The sequence below is a fragment of the Ahaetulla prasina genome, chromosome 2, assembly GCF_028640845.1.
Source record: "Ahaetulla prasina isolate Xishuangbanna chromosome 2, ASM2864084v1, whole genome shotgun sequence".
NCBI classification, from domain to species: domain Eukaryota; kingdom Metazoa; phylum Chordata; class Lepidosauria; order Squamata; family Colubridae; genus Ahaetulla; species Ahaetulla prasina.
Window position 1 is genome coordinate 147,102,735 of NC_080540.1, and position 23,485 is coordinate 147,126,219.

General features: G+C 41.7%; 1 protein-coding gene across 1 annotated transcript; it reads right to left on the bottom strand.

Annotated features, from left to right (window-relative positions):
* Positions 1–1,578: 1,578 nt before the first annotated feature.
* CDK2 (cyclin dependent kinase 2) lies at positions 1,579–14,472 on the bottom strand. Its single transcript, XM_058171575.1, has 7 exons — positions 14,021–14,472; positions 11,945–12,022; positions 11,348–11,471; positions 9,262–9,432; positions 6,141–6,242; positions 5,233–5,436; positions 1,579–4,230 (listed from the first exon to the last, which is right to left on the bottom strand). Exons 1-7 carry the CDS (start codon positions 14,134–14,136, stop codon positions 4,126–4,128), a joined length of 900 nt encoding a protein of 299 aa, XP_058027558.1. The 5' UTR covers positions 14,137–14,472; the 3' UTR covers positions 1,579–4,125.
* Between the last annotated feature and the right edge of the window lie 9,013 nt (positions 14,473–23,485).

Sequence of the window (23,485 nt, forward strand, 5' to 3'; positions counted from 1 at the left end):
CTATTTTTTTTCTATGACTTATATCTATAGTCAAATCTTTAAAGTCTCCTTGTTCAGTCCTGCTCAGCAAGTCCATTAAGAGTGATCAGGAATAACGTATCTATTTTAACCTTGATGAAATTAAACCAACTTTATATTTCTTCCTTTTACTTTTAACAATCTTGATCTTTAATCCCTTCAAATCTGCCAGATTTTCATTTTTTGTGCTATCTTCTCAAAATCTTTCAAACAAGATTTAACAAAAATCTTTTGTAAAGCCCTTAGTGAGCTTTTCCAAATTCTAAGAATGCAAAGGAGCTCCAAGCCATAATATCCCACTATCATGCCCCACGGTGGCTTGCTTTCTCCAGTCGAAAATCAAAATCTTCCACTTATTCTGTAGAACATTCATCCAACCACCTACTGAAACATTCAAACGCTCTTTGACAAGATTGGTATGAATGGCAATCTACTTCCTGGAGAGCAAGTTTTCTCCTAAATCTCTCTATACACACTCTTTTTCAATGTTCACTCTTCTTCAGTGTTCCGTATTGTGGACTTGTGACTACTGGTGCCACAGAAGAGTGAGTTGCAGACCCCTGTGATTACCCTAAGATTCTTGATGTTAACATGATGGTTCTTAAGTGTTTTTTGTTGGACCACCATTCCTGGGAAGAATGATGCTATTGCACGTTCTTCATTTATATGCTACCTGTAGATATTTTTTTCTTGCCCAATAAGCTTTCATAACCCCTTTTGTGGTCCATAGATATCTTTTGAGATCTAATTTACTTCCACAAACCTGTTGTGAAGCTTTGTGCCAGTGGTAACTGGTTAGAAGGAAGGACCCTTCAAACTCCAAGATGATCATGTGATTGGAACATTTGACACAATTTATTCTCTTAAAACAACAGATCACCGTGATTTCATATAATTTACCAGAGAGATAATGTGGTATTGTGGTTAAGATTCTGAGATAGGTGAAGGGAAACTCAGATAAATAATCCGCCTTAGCAAGTGAGTAATTGACTTTGGGACATCATCTCAAAGTTGTGGAATTACGCATTTGGAGGACTTGAGAACTACAGTAGCAAAGACAATGAGCTATTTAGACCAAGACTTCTTACGAATTGGCACAATAGTATTAGACCTACACGTCGCACATTTTCATAGTTCAGTGGGACTCACCTTCATAACAATTTACATTTTCACGTCTCCTGGACAGAATTCAGGACCTGAGATTTGCAAAGAACGTCCTGATCCCTGTATCTCTATTGAATCACATATTATTGGGTGCAAGCATCAGATAAGCTTTGATTGAAAGTATTTGCCATTTGTAGCAAAAGACAATTGCATATAGGTAATCATCAATTTATGACTATAATTAAGCCCAGAATCATGGTTAAGTGACATTAAGCAGGTCCCCATGTAACTGCACCTGATTTAATGACCTTTTTTTTTGCAGCAATTGTTAAGCAAATGCAGAAGTCATTAGGTAAATCCATTTTATCCAATGGGTTTTGGGTTGTTTTTTTTTGCCAGAATCCAAAGTAAATGCTGGAAACTGGCAAAAAAACAATTGGACCTATGTGACTGCAGGAGACTACAGGCAACCATAAACCTAAACTGGTTGCCAAGTGCCCAAAATGTGATTGCATGACCATGCACACAGGCTGTGTATGTGCAAGTTGTCAAAACTGCAAAATTGAGTCATAAATACCTTTTGGAGGAGTCCGTTGTAACTTCCGTCATTAAATGGCTGATTTTAAGGCAAGGACTATATTTAATTAAACCTTTAATGTTTCACAATAAAGTCTTGATATATATGCAGATACAGATGGAAAATGTAGGCCAGTGATTCTCAAGACATGGTCTCCAGTCCTTTGGAATCCCCAAGACCCTTTCAAGGGGTTGCAAAGTCAAATAAAATAATTCTGGAGCTCAAATAAGATACCTCCAAAATTCTTTGAGGCCTGCAATCATTTCTAAGTCTGTAGAAAGATCCTGAATCAAAACGTCGCTTTTAACTGCTAGACCATTTACATTTCATCCCCCAAATCCTTGAATTCAATGAAAACTGATGAGTATCTTTGCTTTGATGAAAAGGAAGCCATGTATTAAAATTGCTAGTATTTAATGATTTAGAAACTGATTTCACAGTACTGTATTTAGTAACATTTGTCTTACAAAGAGCTAAGAAAACAAAATAATTTTCTTTAAAAGATTATATTACAAAAATGTCAAGGTGCTTAGACTAACAAATTCAGAAATCTTTTTTAAAACTAATAGCTGTATAAATATATATATATATTTCCAGTCCAACAATGAAGGGAAAGGATACCATGGTTCCAAATATTGCTTGTGAATAGTGACATTAATAACATATTGATATTTCTGTATTATTACACTAAGCAGCATCATGTAAGAATGTCCATTTTAATTCAAGAGGTCCTGAAATAACCAACTTTCTTAGTGAAGTTTCCATCCATATCTGAAACAATGGGTTTTTCATCTGAGTGAAGATAGTAAGAATTATGACCTAAGATGAATGAGAACTCCCCCCCTTTGAGGAAAGTGCAGTCCTTTCCAACTTAAAATACATTTCATTTCTACAATAAATGAGCATTACCCTAGCATCTATGCTTTTGATAAAAAATAAGCATTTCAGGAAAACAAATAGCAGATGACTTTACTGAAGCCTCATATTTAAGAAGCATCACACAACTGATCAAGTGTGAAATTTGGAGTTATTCCAAAATCAGATTTAAGTTATTGCTGCATGCTAGAGACATGTTTTAGGTACTTCACTTTGCCTTATTTTGAAATAAAATCCTGAATTCTATAGAAAAGCATTTTTCAAATCTAAGTGGTCTTTAAAAAATTTTAATATGAAATTTTTATGACAGTACTTCGCCTCCACATGGCATTGACCAGAAACCAACCATGATTTTAGTTTAGCTATTGTTCAGACTATTTTTTTGAAAAAACTCAGAACTTAGATGATATTTAACTGATGTAACTTGAACAATTCAGTTCCCTCCAAAACAGGGTGACACAAAGATGTAGACATTGATATTTTTGGCTCCCCAGACCAAGCCAGAAAATTTTGCTAATGTGAATTCTCTAGCTGAATTTAAGACTTCTATTTGGCTCAAGATGTATGGCTGGAGATTATAGGAGATACAATAATTAGATATGTATTTCAAAGCTCACGTATAATTTAAGCATCTATTTGCAAGATACATTACTCAAAGCCAGGGATGTAAGGCCAACCCATCAGAACTGACGTTTGAAACTTTCCCGACTGTGATCGGAAGACAGTATTGGTATGACAATCCATAATTGCCAAACATAAGGCATTAATTGGTTGCAAACTGAGAAAGACCCATCAGCTCACTGCCACAGAACAAGACAATAGGTATATAATACAACACAATACTGGGTGAATAAAGATTTGCCCATCTCCCCACTGAATGAGTCATTTTTTTTGGAGTTTTTTTCTTTCTTTAAAAAAAGTACTCTATATATCAGGTGTCAAAAATGGCTTAGTGGTGCAGCCAGCTTTTGAATAATTAGCAAGGCATGCTGTACCAACAGCTTCAGCAATCCCTTCTCTCCCGGATTATTTTAATCCAAGTGGGTTAAACTGAGCAACATCACAGATGAAAACCACCATGAAAGATGTTGCCAAAGTCCCTTCTACCCCTGAAGGAGAGAGAAGCATCTGCATCATACTTGTGCCAAGATGTCAAGAGCTGGAGAGTAAGCAAAATACAGGAGGCCTTATTTTGAAGAAGCCACCAAGAAGGAAGGCATGGAACTCACGCAGGGGAGGGGGTGATAAAACACGTGAAGAATGAAAGGGGTGCTTTCTCAAGCAACTTGAATCCTTGGAGCTGGTAGCTTTAGAGACCCTTCTCTCTTCCCAAGGGAGCTTGGAACCAAGCGAATCCTCAAGCTCAGCTTAGTGCTTTAAAGGTGAGTTCAGGAATAAAACCCTACAGGTGTAGGCTGTGCCCCAATTGGATCACCAGTGTTCTCTCCGGGGTTAAGTTGAAAAGTTAAGTGCAAGCAACCAGGGCTGCCCGAGGAAACAGCATGTTGCAGAGCCTGCGCTGCAGCTACTCTGTCGGCTCCGGTTCCATTTCACAAGCGGAGGTGTGGCAAAGCTTTTGTGACATCTCGAAAGAAGGGGTGATTGAGAGCAGTCTTGGCCGAGATTCTCTTGTTGGGATCATAGTGCAGCATCAGCTAAAGGGGAAAGGAGAAGAGTGCAAGGTTCATTAGTCAAGTCTTTTGCACTATAATATACTCAAAATGTTGGAAGCGGCTGAAGTGGTTTACACGGCCCAACTTGCACTTCAACTACCTTGCTCAAGGTAGTGCTACGTGTTTCAGTCTTAATCAAGTTAATGACAAGAATCAAAATCTAGCGACTAAAAGTGTGACTTCAGAGTTTGGCCCCTAAAGCAGGGGTCTCTAACCTTGGCAACTTTAAGCCTGGAGGACTTCAACCCCCAGAATCTGGTCCTCCAGGCTTAAAGTTGCCAAGGTTAGAGACCCCTGCCCTAAAGGTATGTAAGCAGAGTTACAGCAGTTGGGACACTCAAAACTAAGACCCAAACCATTTTTCTTGCACGTGGATAAAGCATGCATAGAGCTCACAAGTTCTACACTGAAATGATTCAATCTTGGCACTAAGTAGGGAGAAATAAATCAATTTTAAAGCAGGATAGCAGAAGAAAACATGGAGGCGGAACAAACTTTGAATAGGAACTTGATCAAAAATACCAACATATATAACACAAATCAATAAGGGTGCTTTTGATTTGGCATGAGTGCCATTGCTCCTGAAAGTACCTATACTTTTGGTTCTTAGTATGGTAAGCACATGTTATAGGTCAGCGTTGGCAAACCTTTTCAGCACCAAGTGCCCAAACCAGAATGCGCTTGCATGTGTGTGCACATGTATGCGCCGGAGTGCCAGAAGACCAGCTGGCCACTGCACGCATGCCTATTTTTTGGACAGTTTTGGCTGTTTTTGGCCCAAAAACAGTCTGTTTTTTGGCCATTTCCAGCACTCCGGTGCCCGCCAAGACCAGATGGCCGGTGCACATTGCATGCCAGAAGAGCAGCTGTCAATGAGACACATGCCCACAGAGGGGGTTCTGCATGCCACCTCTGGCACATGTGCCATAGGCTCGCCATCACGGTTATAGGTTCAAAATACTTTTCACTCTGCATAAAACTCACTGCTAGAAGTTTTCTGCCTTCTTCATCCAACGGTGGTACCACTTTGCTGAAGTCCTGTCGGGCCCACTTGGGAAAACTGGACTTATAGTCAGGCATAGAGGTGACTCCTGGCCATACAGTCTCATCCGGGGTGCCCAGTGTGCGGAAGATGCGAAATAGCTGGTCGATTTCTGAGTCCCCAGGGAAGAGAGCTCTACGGGTTAACTATTTGCGCAAGAACAAAAGGTTAGAATCACAACATAGGAGGCTTTGCCAGCCTAACTGCTTTGAGGTAATGTTTCAGTTTTGCCCTTTTATTAACCGTGATTTTACTCTGTTTCATCGGCTATTTGATATAGTTCTAAAAATATTATGCAAACAGCAGAATATAAAAAATGTAAATTTTCATCATGATGGCCCCTATGGAGCTAAAAGCCTCATATATGAAGATACTTGGAGAAGGATTATGCGTCACTACTGACCATCATTAAAATAGATGGAAGGAATTTGGCCCATTCCTTCATTCCAATCATTCAGCAAATAAAAGAACCCACACCACATGCTCAATGTATGACCCAATTCTCCATTCTTGAAGCACAAATTGCCCCTAGCAGGGAAGTAGTTCTCTCCAAAGCCCAATTCAGTCCTCAGAAGTCAACTGATCCTGTCAGCAGGCTTTAATTGAACTGACCTACTCATGTTTCCCACATACAAATGAATGAATGAATGTGTATTTTACAGCAATAAAGCTTTCCTTAAAGAGCGATAACTTTTTCAAATGTTTGAGTCTGCCGTGGCACAGTTGCCTACATTTGTACAATAACCTCGAGACCTTAACATCACAAGCCACATTTTCTGGCTCCTGCCAATCAAATGCCTTTCAAGCCCAATTCGCTGCTCCACCCCACTGTCCTTTCCAAAATACGTACCATCTCTGCAAAGATGCATCCAAGGCTCCATATGTCCACTGCTGTTGAGTAGTATTTGCAGCCAAGGAGAATTTCTGGAGCTCGATACCAAAGAGTCACCACCTAGTGTGAAATATAAAACCCATAACGAATGTACAATTAAAATAAGCTATTCAGGAACGGACACTTTCATCCAGTTCTCGGCATCCCAAGCGCTATCCTTCCATTTTTTGTAAACACATCATATATTACCACCAAATTAATTCACATTAAGAGCTACTGTATGGGCTGGAGTCACTTTTCAATAGTTCACCACGTGACTCACATTCAGAAGATGCTACATTCAATTCTAGGAAAGAGATACCAAGCCAGAGGCACCAATAAGGCAGCTCCAAAAGTTTCTTTCAGAAGCTAAGAAAAAAAAAGGGGGGATTCTTGAGTTATTGTATTCTATTTACATACCACAGAGTTTAATGAACAGGAAAATGTTTTATTGCCATTAATCACATGAGTTTATACGGTCGCAAGGATATCCTCGGCATCATTTCTCAGATTACCTCTGAGATAGCCAAACTCAGAAATGATTTCTGAAATACTTTTTTCTTTCCCCTTACCTAGAAAGCACCTTTATTTAATCACTGATGACACCAACTTTCATTTGAGTCCGGTTTGGCAAGTCCAAACCTTTAATCTCCAGACCCCAGTTTTAAAATAGAACACAAGTATTTTAAATGGTTATCAGCTGTGTAACAGAGCCAAGCACCTTTAGAATGAAGAGATTTTACCATATATCAGAAAACAAAGCCAGGTAGTGCTTCCTATGAGGGCACATTGAGCCAAATTACTTTTGCTGTGAGACCCCCAACTGCAACAATCATACGAGTAGATGGATTATTTTGGGCACTGACCAATAAAATGGACGCAAGGAGCTACCCGGCTATGACATCTGCCACCCCAGGATTGGGGTGGCAGATGTCCGGAATGCCAGGGTTGATTTGGCTGATCTGGCTGGCTAGGCAGCTGTCCCTTTCCTCCCTCACCGCTCCATGTGTGTCCCTGCCAAAGCTGTGTGCTCAGTGGAGAGGACGACCATCCCCGACAAGAGTGTACAGTACCAATCTTTGGTAAAGGGTGTGGGTAGGATTTGTGTAATACAGCTAGTCCTCGACTTAAAACAAGTTTGTTTAGTGATTGTTTAGGGCCGTGGTGGCTCAGGCTGTAAGAAGCCTGTTATTAAAACACAGCTGCCTGCAATTACTGCAGGTTCTAGTCCCACCAGGCCCAAGGTTGACTCAGCCTTCCATCCTTTATAAGGTAGGTAAAATGAGGAGTCAGATTGTTTGGGGGGGGGGCAATAAGTTGACTTTGTAAATATACAAATAGAATGAGACTATTGCCTTACACACTGTAAGCCGCCCTGAGTCTTGAATGATCGTTTTTAACACTTAAAGACCGTTGCGGCATCAACCATGGTCTGTAATCAAAATTCAGATGCTTGACAACTGGCTCATATTTATGGGTGCAGTGTTGCGGGGTCATGCGATCGCTTTTTGACTTCTGACAAACCAAGTCAAGGGGGAAGCCAGGGTCACTTAACCATGTTATGAACTTTAACTGCAGTCGTTCACTTAACAATGGTGGCAAGAAGGGTTGTAAAACGGGGCAAAACTGACTTGACAACTGTTTCACTCAGCAACGTAAATTTTGGGCTCAATTGTGATCCTAAGTCAAGGATTACCTATACATGTATACACCTTCTGAATTTTTTTTGTAGATCCTGGACTTCCCATTGCAGTTGCTGGTGAAAGTCAGCAATAGAGTGCAATTAAAAGCTTAACGGATTAACTTTAATATAAATCTTTGCTTTAATGTGCAAATCTCATTTTTCTTCCTCTCTCTACTTTTGACTCCAGCTAAAAAGCAGTTGTCGTATCCTGGCCTACAACAACAGAAAATGCAATCTCAGTGCTGATGAGAAAGAATATTAGTAAGATATTCCAAACTTAGCCCTTTAGGCTTTATGTTTTGATTAAAACAATAATTTTAATCAATGTTTTGAATAGAGCATGGAAATGAGCCATAGCAACAAAGACATATAATACAAAAACTGTACTCTGCGAAATACAGCAACTGCATTTCAACATAAGCCTCTTTGAAAACAGTCACTTTCAGCTGGAACGCAAGTAAGTTGTGTGAAATTAACACGGAGGGAAATCTAAAAGAAATAAATTTCGGCCATGTTCCTGAGCAGCATATTAAAGAAATTGTTTCCCTAATGCTACTCAGCTTCAGGCCCACACATATTTATATGTGTACAACTGCAGTGGAAGCCAATAAAAAAATGGATTATAAAACAAATCAATCCAGGTTTTTCCATTCAAGGCATGAATTGATCAGGTTCATATTATATTCTGGACATATTATAAGACTGAGGCCCCAGGAGAAGTCTGAAAAAGGGGGAAGGAAAGAGAAACAGCAAGTTCAATGGACTCAGTGATAGAAGCAAACGGGTGCCCGATTGCGTAATTTTAAAGGCTAGACCATCTGGAGAAGGTCCCTAAATGTTAACCCTACCTTGATGGCACGTAATTGATCAATCATGTTTGATACAAAATATAAAAGAGAAAGAGAAGAACTACTAACTATATTTGAAAGCCAGCATTTTCCAACCAACCAGACTACAGGTAGTCCTCAACTTATGATCATTCAAAGTTACGATGGTGCTGAACAAATGGCGGTTATGAGCAGTCCTCATAGTTTCTTCCATCCCAGCACCCTTGCAGTCAAGTAATCACAATCTAGGGGCACACAACAACCAGTTTGCACTTACAACAAGCTGCAGCACCTCACAAGTGACTGCCGTTTGCAACCTTCCCAAAAAAGACAAGGATAGAAAATATTGCATGTTGTTGGGGTAAGACTCCCCACCCCCCAGGTTTGCACTGGTCACTCGTGCACCCCCTTCCCACATCTCCCTTGCGCAACTCCTCCCCAACTTGTGGGTTCCTATGTGCCTTCCCCAAGCTTTACAATCACATTGCTTTGTGATGGAAATTCCAGTCCCAATTGCCGCTGTAAGTCAAGGACTATGTGTAGTATAGAGTATAGAGAATGCCAAAGTGGGGGAAAACAAATTGCTCACCTCATGCGTGTAGGTTCTCACTGGCACGCCAAATGCACGCGCAAGCCCAAAGTCAGCAAGTTTTATTGCTCCTTCTGCATTGATGAGGAGGTTCTGTGGCTTCAGATCTCGGTGGAGGACACGATGGGAATGGCAAAAGGCAAGACCCTGCAGCAGCTGGAACAAGTAGCTCTAGGAAAAACATAAAACATGCGTGGAATAAAATGTAGGTTTTGGTTGTGCTTGGAACCTATTGGCTGCTACTGTCCTTACCAATAGCAGAGAATGTTGCATGTAACATGGTGTGATTATGGTTGGAATCTAGTCTACCCCCTCTTTACTAAAACCTTGATTGACCATATCCATGAGTCCTTAAGTCAGTACAGGTAGTCCTCAACTTATGACCACAACTGAACTCAAAATTTATGTTGTTAAATGAGAAATGTAGGTCTCAAAAGGTGATCACATGACTCTGGGGACATTGCAACAGCCCTAAATACGAACCAGTTGTCAAGCATCTGAATGTAAATCTCATGACCATGGGGATGCTAGAATGGCCGCAAGTGTGAAAAAATGGTCATAAGTCACTTTTTTCAGTGCCATTGTAACTTCGAAGAGTCACTAAACAAACTGTTTTGAGTCGAGGACTACTATACACAGGGTTGCAACCGGGGTGAAATCTACTTACCTTCCTTACTGGCTTGGGAGCGCACACGCCGCACATGCTTTGCTCGCACGCGTCACATGTGCGCATGCGCAGAAGGTAAAACACCCGGGCAGGTGGACAGAGCTTTGCTCCACCATCACTACCGGATCGCCGAACTACCAGCTGCAATTGCTACTGGATCGTGTGATCCAGTCCAATCCGGTAGCATTTCACCCCTGGGTTGCAATTTGGAATATAAGAGGGCTAAATGACATAATATAAATTAACAAATCCAATGTAAGAAAAACAAATATCTTAATGGATTCAGTCTGAAAGATCACAATATTGAAAAGAACATGTTTACTGAAAGGATCCTTGAGTTCCTGTGTTATAAGAAAGAGGGACTGCAAACAACAGAAAAGCAAATGTTTTTGCTGGATTAAAATTTTATTGGGGTTATTTATATTTTTAGATTTTAAATTGTTTTAAATTTTTCGGCCACATCATAATATGTTCCTTTTAAATTTCTTTTAATTTGTATACAGTGTATTTTTACTTGACTGTACCCCTGAGTCCTTCGGGAGAAGGGCGGTATAAAAATCGAAATAAATAAAATAAATAAATTTGTAAGTTGAAGGCTGCAAGGCCTTCCTTGAGATCTGATTGGCTATGGCCAGTTTGGGGAAGCTAGACAGGCCCTTATCAGCGTATCTGGGGTGAGTTCTATTGTTAGGCAAAATGAGCCATTGGGGAAGGCAGCATAGCTGAGAAGATCCATTGTAAAAGATGGAATGTTAAGGTCATCAGCTGATGGATGGATGTTGACAGTTTTGTTGCAATTCCCTTTAGCTGATGGGGAAGCTTTTTCCCCCTTTGGTTTGATGATTGCCTGGGGCAGGTTGGATCAATTTGGATCTGATGGGATTAGGCAAAGAGATATTGGGTTTGACCCTGATCATATCCAAAAGACCTGATGGGCATGTCTAATTCAACATTCTGTGTGCCACTTTATGAAGAACCATGTCTACCAGACTCTTCAGTATATAAAGTCACAGTCTGCCTTAAGGACAAGGACAAGCCTTAAGGACAAGCCAGGATCGGCTATACTGCTAGACTACTGCCTCCAACTTGTGGTTTGACTTACCACATTTAAAAAAATAAGGAAACACCTTGAACATTTAACAGAGCTATATGGGTCTATATTAGATTTTAGCCAACTCAAGAGTATTTAGGAGTGAAGCCAGTCTTACTGCACACATTGTTCATCAAGAAGCTCTGTATGGCCTTCTACATTTAAGTGCATGTCCACTGAAGATACAAAGCTCCCCTCAAAATCTTCAGCCTGCAGCACTTCTGCAGTTCTTTTGTCAAGTAAAAAAGAAATGTACCCAGTATACCTGTGAACCAAGAACTAAATTGTGGTGGTGTTGTTGTTTTGCGTACATGCTCTGCCTGGCTTACCTTGATAAGAGGTAACTCTACACCACTGATGGAAGTAGAAGAATCCATGAATTTCTTTAGATCTTGATGTAAGAACTCAAAGACCAAATAGAGTTTGTTCTCAGTGTGGATCACATCCAACAATCTGGGGAGTCAAGGAAGGGATAGGAAATAAAAGACAAACAATAACTTTTGGATGATGATGAGAAAACCGCAAACAATTTTACAAGTTCAATGCCATTATTAGCCCAGAAGGTTACAAATTATATTCAAGTTGCCCATGTTAGCAGAAATTTAGCAGAAATAAAATAAGGAACATGGAAGTGTGTAACTTCCAGTTTGCTGCAAAACCTTCTTTGAAACAACTTTTCCAAGATCAGTTGCTGTCAGATATTGGCCCATAAAAATGCCTCCTCTCAATTTAACTGGAGAACAGAACAGTGGCCACTGTTTACAAACCACCGTAATTGTGCAATTGTACAATTACGGTGATTGGTACACAGTACAATTGGTAAATTGTACAATTACGGTGGTTGGTAAATGGCCTGAAGACCCACCAAAAATAGCATTCTATTCATTATTCTCCAGATCATGTCCTTCTGTTTTCCACATACTTACTTGACTATGTTGGGATGGTTCAATTCCTTTAAGAGTGAAATCTCTCGGATGGCAGTACTGGGAACTCCTTCTGTCTCCCTGAAAGCAAAGAAAACAATCAAATTAAGGAGAGATGAAACTAGAATGAATTTAACTAACTAAATTGACTGCTTGAGATGCTGAGATAGACAACTAAGCACCAGAAGTTGTAGATGAAAAAGATTGCGCATAATAGATGATTACTCAATGCAAGTGGAAGAATACATTAGTAATGCAGATTAAATAGTTTATACTGGGACTTCCTTATTATCCTGTATGAATATTTGGTATATTTGACTTTGTATCCTCTAATGCAGGGGTGTCCAAACTTGGTCCCTTTAAGACTTGTGGACTTCAACTCCCAGAGTCCTTCAGCCAGCAAAGCAAAGCAAAGCTGGCTGAGGAACTCTGGGAATTGAAGTCCACAAGTCTTAAAGGGACCAAGTTTGGACACCCCTGCTCTAATGTCTGGGTTCACATATCAAACTGACCTTCTAATCTAACTATCAGCTTTACAGGGACAAAATGTGGGAAACTCCAGAATATAAATATCAAATCATTTCCACCTGCTCACAGGACTAGTGTGTGAAGAAAACATGAAGGGAGAGGAAGGAAATTAAGTACATGTATACCACCTTACAGCATCTAGTACTGGGGTCTCCAACCTTGAGAAGCCTGGAGGACTTCAACTCCCAGAATTCCACAGCCAGCAATTCTGGGAGTTGAAGTCCACCAGGCTTAAAGTTCCCGAGGTTGGAGACCCCTGTTCTAGTAGATAAAAAAGAGATATCGAATAAATGAGCCAGCGCTCATGATTTTATCACATCCAAACAAAACAAAGGGAAAAGGGCTCACTCAAGACCTAGCATTATTCACCAAATCCAACATATCAGCTGGATATTCTGCACCACTCAGAAGAGACATCTAGTTACTTTTCATAGCAAAGGACATTTTTAAGCGCGGCTCACATAAGAGAGACTCTTGCTGCCAGCAGCATCCTTGTAACTTGAAACTTGGAAGAACATTTTGCGATTCACCTCTGCTTCAATCTCAGCCGGCCATACCGTGAAATAATTACAATAATTAACAGGAACTTGTAAAGCAAGCTGCCTAGCGATTCCAACTCCATCGCTCCCTCTTTCTGGAGAGCTCTCCCAGCTCCCCCTCCGGGGGGGGGGGTTGAAAGGGAGAGGAGGGGGCGTCATTCTGCATACGATCCTCATTTCGCCAGGTACCTACGTGACGAAAGAGCTCGGGGCTAAGGAGCGTTTGCAGGCAGGTCAAATTAGCACCTTATTAAAAGCGAGATGAAAGAGGAGCCGCGGAAGCGACCAGACGCTGCGTGGGCTCCCTCTCGTCTCCTGATAAAACTTTCCAGAAACATTTGGATGCGAATCAAGAACAGAGGAAAGCATCACTGAACCAACCCTTCAATCTATAAAGGCGGGGTGTGTATGTCTCTGTGTGTGTCTGTGTCCAACCTTGGGAACTTTAAGCCTGGCTGACTTCAACTCCCAGAATTCCGCCAGGCTTCAGTTGGCAAGGTTGGAGACCCCTGATTTAAGGCATCCTTCATGGCAATGCTGGCTGGGGAATTCTGGGAGTTGAAGTCCGCCAGGCTTAAAGTTGCCAAGGTTTGGAGACCCCTGATCTAAGGGACCCTTCATGGCGGAGGAGGAGGAGGAGCAGCAGCCGAGCCGCCACATTACGAGTCTCCCGTTTTTAGTTTTCCTCCCGCAGCCTTTGTGCTCCTCGACCACCGCCCCAAAGCTAGAGGCTTCCTTCCCCCAAAAAAAAAAAAAAAAAAAAAAAGCAAAGCGAGGCTCCGGGGCTGCGCTTTCTCCTTTAAGCGGAGAAATGATCCCGCTTTCCCACCCCCTGTATTCGTGTGTGTGTGTGTGTGTGTGTGTGAGAGAGAGAGAGAGAGAGAGAGAGAAAGAAAGGAAGGAAGGAAGGAAGGAAGGAAGGAAGGAAGGAAGGAAGGAAGAAAGAAAGGAAGAAAGGATAGATGTTGGATGGAGGAGTGGGCGGGGGGAAGAGGAAAGGTCTTTCACTCACGTGTCCAAGCGGATTTTTTTCAGCGCGACCACCTCGCCGGTGACTTTGTTCTTGGCTTTATAGACCACGCCGTAGGTGCCTTCCCCGATCTTCTCCACTTTCTGGAAGTTCTCCATCGGAGGAGAGGCGGCGGGCTGGGGAGGGATCCCAGTTTGCCCCGAAGATCCTCGCTGGCACTAAGTGCAGGAAGGGAGAGAGAGGCAAGAGCCAAGCGAGAGCGAGATCTTCGGGGCCGCCGCCCGGCGGTGGCTGCCTGGCTGGCTTTCTTGCTGCTGCTGCGGGAGGGACTCGAACTCGCGCTGATCGACCGCGGCGTCTTTCTTCCACTCGGCAGTTGAGCGACCGCGGCTGCTACTGCTGCTGCTTCTTCTGCCTTCGCTCTCTTTTTTTTCCCGCGCGCGACGCTGAACTTCAAACAATTCCAGCTCTTCCCCCCACCAACCCCCGCTCCTCCTCCTTTCCTCCGGCTTCCCGCGTTCCATTCGCTCCGCCCTTCCTGCCACCCGATTGGCTCCGGGGTTATAGCGAAGCGCTTTGGGCTGCGGGGTGGGGGGGGGAGAGAGAGAGAGAGAGAAGAGAGGAAGTTTTTCTTAAAGGGCCAGCGCCGTCGTTTGCGAGAAGGAGAGTTTTCGTTGTTAAGGTTCCAGGGGCGGATATTTGGGGCGGTGGGGGGAAAGCCGATCGAATGCGGCGCGTATGGACAGCGGCAGGGAGCGAAGCTTCGGATTTGATTCGAGTCGATTTTAAAAATCGCCAAAAAAGTACATAGACTTATCTGAAATAGTATATAGCTCAGGGGTCTCCAACCTTGGCAATTTTAAGACTTGTGGACTTCAACTCCCAGAGTTCCTCAGCCAGCAAAGCTGGTTGAGGAATTCTGGGAGTTGAAGTCCACAAGTCTTAAAGTTGCCAAGGTTGGAGACCCCTGACTTTAGAGGACTTCCATCCAACCTGAGCATGAAATAGATCTTGATTTTTTAAATAATTAAATATAGCCGAAATCGTAACCATAACTCCAGGGTTTAGTCTTAAATTATTGCGAGTTTAGGGGTGAGAGAATGCCAAAATCTTGCAAGGATTGTGATTCCAAGAGATTTTAGACATGCATGTACACATGCTCACACTCTATGTAACAATGCCAACACAAAGGGCCTTCTGTAATATTTCAATACTATTCAGACTATTATAGACTATTCAGGTAGTTCTCGACTTAACCCTTTGTTTAGCACTGAAAAAGTGACTTATGAATGTTTCTCACACTTATGACCGTTGCAGCATCCATGTGGACATGTAATTAAAATTTAGATGCTTACCAATCGGCATGTATTTATGAATGTTGCAGTGTCCCAATGTCATGTTTTGAGACCTGACAAAGTCGATGGGGAAGCTAGATTCACTTAACAACTGAGTTACAAACTTACCAAGTGCAGTGATTCATTTAAACAACTGTGACAAGAAAAAATGTAAAATGGGGCAAAACTCACTTAACAACTGTCTCCTTGGCAGCAGCAATTTTGGGCTCAATTTTGGTTTTAAGTCAAGAAATACCTGAAAGTCCGTACACTAGGTTGAGAACCATTGTTTGATGAGTACAGGACTAGAACGTGGATCCAAAAAATTGCCCTGACTAGTACGGTGTCATTGTTGTCTTTTGTGGCTTGTGTTTGTGTGTGATTGAACAAGGTAAACGTTTTTAAAATTTTCTTTTATTTGAAAAATTCCTGAAAATTGTTTTTAAAATTAAATTCTCCTGCACTCCATCACACTTGTTAAATGTTATGAATATTTTCTTCTTCCATGTTATGGGTATTTTCTGGGTATGAATGAATTAATGCAATCTTGTGAGAAGGGCTTCCTCTCTAAAATGGCCTCTATGGCAAGGGTGGTGCAGCCTCCAAAAGGCCTCAAAAAGTTGCTGACAACTTGTAATATTTTAACTCAATCATAAAGGTTTGAACATAATTTTCTGTCTACTTTCCCATTTTAGATTTTTTTCTCCAATGGAATTTAATGTAAGAATAGATGTATTAGGCATTTGATAGTTTTCTGCCAAAAATTGCAGCTAGATCTTGCACTGCAGTTATTTTATAGTTGAGCATGGAACATTGGCAATTCAATGTCAACATCCACAAAAATGTGGCTGGGGAACTGCCTGCAATCCTTGACCTAGATCTTGCTATAGAATAACACTGGCTTTCAGTGGGGAAATCCTGGGGCAAATCCTGGGGAAATTCTTCTTTCCTCCTTTGCTTTCTAAACATTGTCATCTTTGAAAAAAAGATTGTGGTCCACATTATTTAGCATGGACTTTTGCTGGAACTCTGCTGGATGAAGTATAGTTTCATCCTCCCTCTATAACAGCAACTGTGAGATACGATTTAAGAACTGTGATGGTGGAAATCATTAAAGAAACACACGTGAGGGAGAGCTGAGTTGCTACTGTGAGCCACTGCAGGCACAGAAATGAAATCAGGCACATTCTGTGCAGAAAAGTCTGTTCAATGTACACTTTTCCATGAAATCAAATTATTCTGGGAGAGTTCTTAATGACTGCGGAACCTGCTTGCTTGTGCAAAGTGGCTTTAATTTTCCTTAAACCAGATGATGAGTTTACAATTCTGAGAAATAACCCATCTTGGAAGGCCAGCCAAAATCTAGTGTTTTAGAGCAACAAAAAGTAATTGAGATGACAGATAGATAGATAGATAGATAGATAGAGAGAGAGAGAGAGAGAGAGAGAGAGAGAGATTTTACAAAAGAGCCAAATTAATACTAATTAGATATTGAAATTGGAAACAACAAATCCTACTCCAGAAACTAAGCAGATGTATGCAGGTAGTCCTATATGGGTATTGTGACCCAGGCCCAAGTAGGTAGTAATAAACTTAGTCCGTGGAAAAACAAACTTTATTCGAACAGCTGGGAATTACTTCATTCCCAGCATCCTTCAACTCAAAGTAAAACAAATGCCTCCCAACACAAATTCCTCAGTTATCTCACAAATCTTAGTCCAATTAGGCAAACTGCCAACAGCCCTTCCTGGCAAATGTCCAGAAGCCACAAAAACAAAGATGTATACGAAGCAGAAGACGAAGCAGAAGACGCAGCTACAACGTTGTTTTCCGCAAAGCTGAAACGCCGGTGCTGGTCTGTTGTAAGCCTTATGGGAGGGGCCAATCATCTCTCGGCCCTACTCCCGAGTTGTCCTCTCTGCTTGAGCTGCTCTTGCCTTCTGGCAGCTCTTCTCATGCGTGCATTAGGAACAGGCTCCTCCTGTTCCTCTGTCTTTCTGCTATCAGTCTCTGGAGTCTGTGCCTCACTTCCCGATGGCCCTGGCCTCACCTCAGCCTCATCGCTGTCCGACTCAGTTGCCAGCTCCGTAGGATGCTGACGGACCACAACAATGGGCTTGTTTATTATGAGCAGAATTGAGTTTGAATGAAAGGCAGGAAATTGAGATGGGTTTAGGACAGTGGTCAAATCCTCCTTGGGTGATCACCGGTTTGCTGCCTGCGCATGCTCAGTACACACCAAACATGTGCACATATGCGCAGTGTACACCAAACACATGCTGCATGCACATGCTCAGTGCATACCAAACGCGTGCTGCATGCAGAAAAAGCCTTTTGAAGTGTTGGAAGAAATATCCATCTGGGTTCAGTTCCAAGTGGGGACAAAGACACTGGAAACATGGAGACTGCTTGGAAAGATGGTTTAATGGTGGTCAAGATCACATGGCTTGAGTTCCTGAACAGAAAAGGGCAAGATCCTGTGTGCTCCCTGGTTTTATGCTTTTTCTGAGCTTTGAACTTTCTGGGGCACAGGAAGAGTATCCTGATTGGTTGTCAGACTCCCAGGGGGTGGGGGTCTTAGCTAATGTTGTAGGTTGTCTCTCAAGCTTGCTTGAGCCTTGCCATGTGGTAAGATTCTGTTGCTAGATGGGTAGGGGCTAATCCTATCTTTGTCATGTAGACAATGGACTGGCTCAGGCCTTAATGGCCCATTGATAAAGGTGGGGGGAGTTGCTTTGTCTTTAAAACATGTTTCTCCATTTCTCATCCAGGGAAATATATTCTGCCTTTTAAATATTTTCTAAAATATTTCATTCTTCTAGGAGGGGGGTGGGTGCTAAATTCCTACAGAAGGTAAGTAGAATAGCGAGGGGGGGAACAGCTGTTCTGCACAATTTAGATTCCCTAGAAAACAGGATTTTCTGCTTCCTAGCCAATATAAATTGCACAGCACAGCTTTTTTTTATTACCAGTTTGCCTGAACCGGTAGTTTTTATTACTACCGATTCGCCCGAACCAGTGCAAACTGGTAGCATTTCACCCCGATTTAGGATATATTGGCTCAACACCTGTTCTTTTTTAAATAACATCATTAAAATGTTTAATGAGTATAATTCAAACTAACCTAAAAGAAAAAGTGCAGAAAAAAGAAAAAGATAAACACAATAATAAAGTGGCTTTCAACCTTCATTACCCCACGCATAAGCCGATGTGTTAACTTTTCATTCTGTATAAACTTATAAATAAAACGTCTCTCCTCATAGTGTAATTCTTTATATGCAACCTAAAAACCATCTTTTAAATCCTATTTCAGCAAAAGAAGGCCATTAAGCATTACCAAAAATATCGAATAGTTTATCCTTGATCAAATAGTCCAACTTTATATTTCTTCTTTTTAATAAAATTTTGTTTTATTGAAAAGTAAGTTAAAATATGAAACTCCAAAAAATCCAAAAAACAACAACAAAAAGAACAAAAAGAAAACACAAAACATTTAAGACATTTTTAAAAATGCATTTAAAAAAACAAGGCATAGGTAAAGGTAAAGGTTCCCCTTGCACTTACGTGCTAGTCGTTCCTGACTCTAGGGGGCGGTGCTCATCTCCGTTTCAAAGCTGAAGAGCCAGTGCTGTTCGAAGACATCTCCGTGGTCATGTGGCCGGCATGAATCAACGCCAAAGGTGCACAGAATGCTGTTACCTTCCCACCAAAGGTGGTTCCTATTTTTTCTACTTGCATTTTTACGTGCTTTCGAAACTGCTAGGTTGGCAGAAGCTGGGACTAGTAACGGGAGCTCACCCCGTCACACGGCAGCACTAGGGATTCGAACCGCCGAACTGCTGACCTTTCAATCAACAAGCTCAGCTGTTTTAGCCCCTGAATATTCCCTTGAATACTGATTAATATTCTGTAGGAAGCTCCCCCTTCCCAGAATAAAACTTCCTTTATTCTTAATATTAAAAAGAGGCAGAATAGAATATTATTCCTGAAGAAGAAGACGAATGACATCTTCTTGAAGGCAGAAAGCAGCCCCAGTCTTCCTGCTATAGGAAAACAGCCTCAAGCAGAAATCTGAAGAGGCTAGTCTTTAGGAATGGATTTTGTAATGTATCTTTAAATCTTTAAAGCCGGGCGAGCGGTTTAAGGAATTTGTAAAAAAACGTGGGGAACTGTCGGCTCAAGGGGGGTGCCTGCTATGGGGGGATAGAGTGGTGATCCCAGAAAAATTGAGGAAAAGGGTGTTGGACCTCCTCCACGAGGGTCACCCAGGGATCGTTAGGATGAAGGGTTTAGCGAGAAGCTATGTGTGGTGGCCCTTAATGGACTCAGAAATTGCTGAAAGGGTAGGGAAATGCCAGGCCTGCCAGGAGTCCAGACCGCTACCCCCAACGGCCCCGGTTCGGGAATGGGAGAAACCCCAGGGCCCCTGGTCTAGAATACACATTGATTTTGCCGGCCCCTTCCACGGCCAAACCTTCCTGGTCGTAGTAGACGCCTATTCCAAATGGCTGGAAATCATTCTCATGAGATCCATGACAGCCGAGGCCGTGATCTCAGTCCTAAGGCACCTATTTGTAACCCATGGGTTGCCCGACACGCTAGTGTCCGATAACGGTCCACAATTCACGGCAACCCAATTTGAAGAATACTTGGCAGAGGAGGGCATCCGACATGCCCTCTCGGCGCCTTTCCACCCTGCGACGAATGGCCTTGCAGAGCGTTCCGTCCGGAGCGCTAAAGAGGCATTGTCCAGACTTAAGCCAGGCGACTGGCAAACAAAAATAGATATTTTCCTGGCAGTCCAACACAGAACCCCCTGTGTCACAACCGGCAGAAGCCCAGCCGAATTGTTAATGGGCCGAAAGCTCAGGTGCCCCCTAGACCGTCTACATCCAAACTATACGCCGGAGGGTTACAAGGGGGAAATAGGAAAAACAAGAGAAATGGACATAGGCGACCGAGTGTGGGCACACAACTATGGTGAAGGCCCAACCTGGATAGCAGGACAAATCCTAAACAGAACAGGTCCCAAATCATACTTAGTAGAATTAAGGGACGGCCGAGTATGGAGGCGCCACATAGACCAAATACGAAAACGCATAGCTGAACAATCTGAATCAATAGAAACGGGCCCTGACTACACAATGTTTGATTCCACAGCTGACTCAAACCCGGAGAACTCGCAGGACTTAGCTGAAATTCCGGAGGTCCAGCGACGCCCACAGGTTCCAGTAGAAAACAGCAGGGACGACTCTGCTAATAATCCAGGGCCGGATGGCCTAGAGAAAGAGCTGCGAGGAGCAAACAGCCCCTCCGGTCAGCTCGACCCACTCCCAGGGAATGTACTGCGCAGGTCCGAAAGAGTCAGGAGACGCCCAGTCTATTTGCGTGATTACGTTGAAAAATAATATGTAAATATAATGTAAATATGGGTAAAGTGTTTTCTGGGGGGAAGGAGTGTAATGTATCTTTAAATGGTTTTGGCGGGAAACAAGCACGTTGCTGATTGGTTAAAGCCGCCGGTAGAACTGTATATAAGGAGAGGTTTTTCCCCAGCCTGGTTGCTGGGTTCACCATATATTAAAGAGCTGTTGTCACTACCCTGGTCTCCAGCCTCGTTACTTCCCGAACATAACAGATTTTATATCTATTCAGAAAGTTGGAATGAATGAAACTCTATTCATAAGCAAAGAGCAACCAGAAACTCCAAATAAGTAGCACAATAGGCAAGAAGCCAAAGCTGACAAAATTAGCTTAAACAAAGCAACTAGGATTTGCATTTCCCCTTTTGCCTGTAGAGCCAGGCATGACCCCTACATTACCTCATAAGAATCTGGCAACAGCCATTAAAATATTAAAGGATATATTCTTGCACAGGAATAGCCTAGGTATCTCAATCACAAAGCCCCAAATAATTTTTAAAAGCCCACCTTCTCTCAATCCCATTTTGTCAGCCACCCCAGAAACATGCTGCTGTCATTGAAGTTTCTGGCTACCAAATAAATGGAGACCTTCTTTCCCGCAGCCTGCCTCCCATTTTATTTCAGCTTCTTTCTCCCGGCTTGGAACCAGACCTGATTTTTCTTCCAACAATAGCCACCCTTTGGGAAAGATCTATTTCCAAATTATTGGCCTGTCTCTATATATCATGTTAATGATAAAATAGTTAACAGGAAGAAAGATAATAACAATAATAATAATAATAATAATAAACAGGATCAAAACTCTCTGTTAACAAGCTGTTACCAACTTTATATTTTTCTTTTTGCTCTGCACAATCTCTAAATCCTTCCTACAGTATTGGAGGTTTTGATCTTTCATCACTCTTTGGGTTTTAAAAGAAGTCTTCAAAGTTTTCATTAATCTACTTTGTAAATGTCATAAAGAAGCATCATCCATTATTTTTTGTAGCAGCTGTTCCTTTTCCAATCCCTTTTCCAGTCCCTTTTCTTGATTTATCTTTTGTATTCCTAGTTTGGTAAATTCAATTTTGCTGTCTTCCATGCCTTCAAATGCTATAATGACTATGTCAAGTAAAGTTTAAAAAAAAACTTTCTCATCATCTTCTAAAAGTTTATCATTGAAACCTGTATCCTTTCTGAGATTATAAAACTATTAACATTTAAAAAGTAAAGGTAAAGGTTCCCCTTGCACATATGTGCTAGTCGTTCCCGACTCTAGGGGGTGATGCTCATCTCTGTGGTCTCCATGGTCATGTGGCCAGCATGACTAAACACCAAAGGCACACGGAACATTGTTACCTTCTACCAAAGGTGGTCCCTATTTTTATACTTGCATTTTTTTTGTGCTTTCGAACTGCTAGGTTGGCAGAAGCTGGGACAAGTAACGGGAGCTCACCCTGTTATGAGGCACTAGGGATTTGAACCGCTGAACTGTCGACCTTTCGATCAACAAGCTCAATGTCTTAGCCACTGAGCCACCGTGTCCCTTATTAACATTTAGTCCATGCCAAAAAAAAAAAACCTTCTGTAAGAAAAAATTGTAGCCAATTTACCTATTTTAATACTTTTCTGCCTGGTCCTTGGCTTGCCTCTAGTGATCATTTGCAAACTTCACCAATCCTCAATTCCTAATATGGAACTGGTTCTGTTTTAGTAATTTCCTACAAGCATACTAATTAATTACATACTTGTTTTACAAATCATACAACAAAAATAACTGATATGCCAAGTCTCTCTGGTTTTCCAATCCAATTAAAATTTTCTTAAACAAAAATCCTTTCTTTCCAGCTTTTTTGCCAGTTTTATATTATTTACATTTTTGAATCTCCCTTTAATATTTTTTTAAATCCAAAGAAAACAAAAATCACTGGGTATCAAATTAAATTTGCTATTTTGAAGATGTCTAATATTTATAATGTGGTTAAATTGAACATTTCCAAAAGTGATTAGCAAGTGAGTTTGATTGGCTTCATGTCCTTCATGTCCTAGATGTCTTTAGTCAGCCCTGGTTCACCATCATATTCTTATGAGCCTTGAAATAGCCACAAATCCTTGATTTGTTAGAGTGATGAAAATTCAGTATTGTGGCAACATCTAGCTGATGTTTGGTAACCCTAAAACTTTAATTAGGGACAGGCCTGAATTATAGTTGGACAGGAGTGTCTTGGAAAATCACAGGGCATTAGGCTAGATCAGGAAGGGTTTTTTTTTAAGTATCCTGGAAGGAGACAATAGGAAATCACTTCTTTATTGTTATCAAAAACTCCCGGACAGACACATCTGTGATGTTGCTAGAGAATCAAGTTCAACTTGATGGGCTTAACTGGAAGTCTCTACTTTTCTTTCAGTTACTTCTCTGCATTCTTTAGCTGCTTGATATAGTTTGCTTAAGCTCCATTGCCTTGCATCTGAACCTGGAGGTTCAGAGAAGTAACCAAGAAGACGTCAATGGGGTTTGTGCCCTATAATCTCACTCTGATGATGCCCTTTAATGAAGTTGCGTAACTAGTCATTTGGCTCTCTTTTGTTATCTCTCCCAACTTCCTCCTCTGCTGTGAAGCACCTCAGTGTTCAAGTATTGCCCAGCCCCTTTACCCTGGCATTCCAGCTATGGGATTAAAAAGGGGGGCCTCCTTGTGTGTTGGCCACAATGCAAACTTGTGACCGGATCACACAGCCAATGTTCTCCCCCCTTTCCCCATTTCAATTAT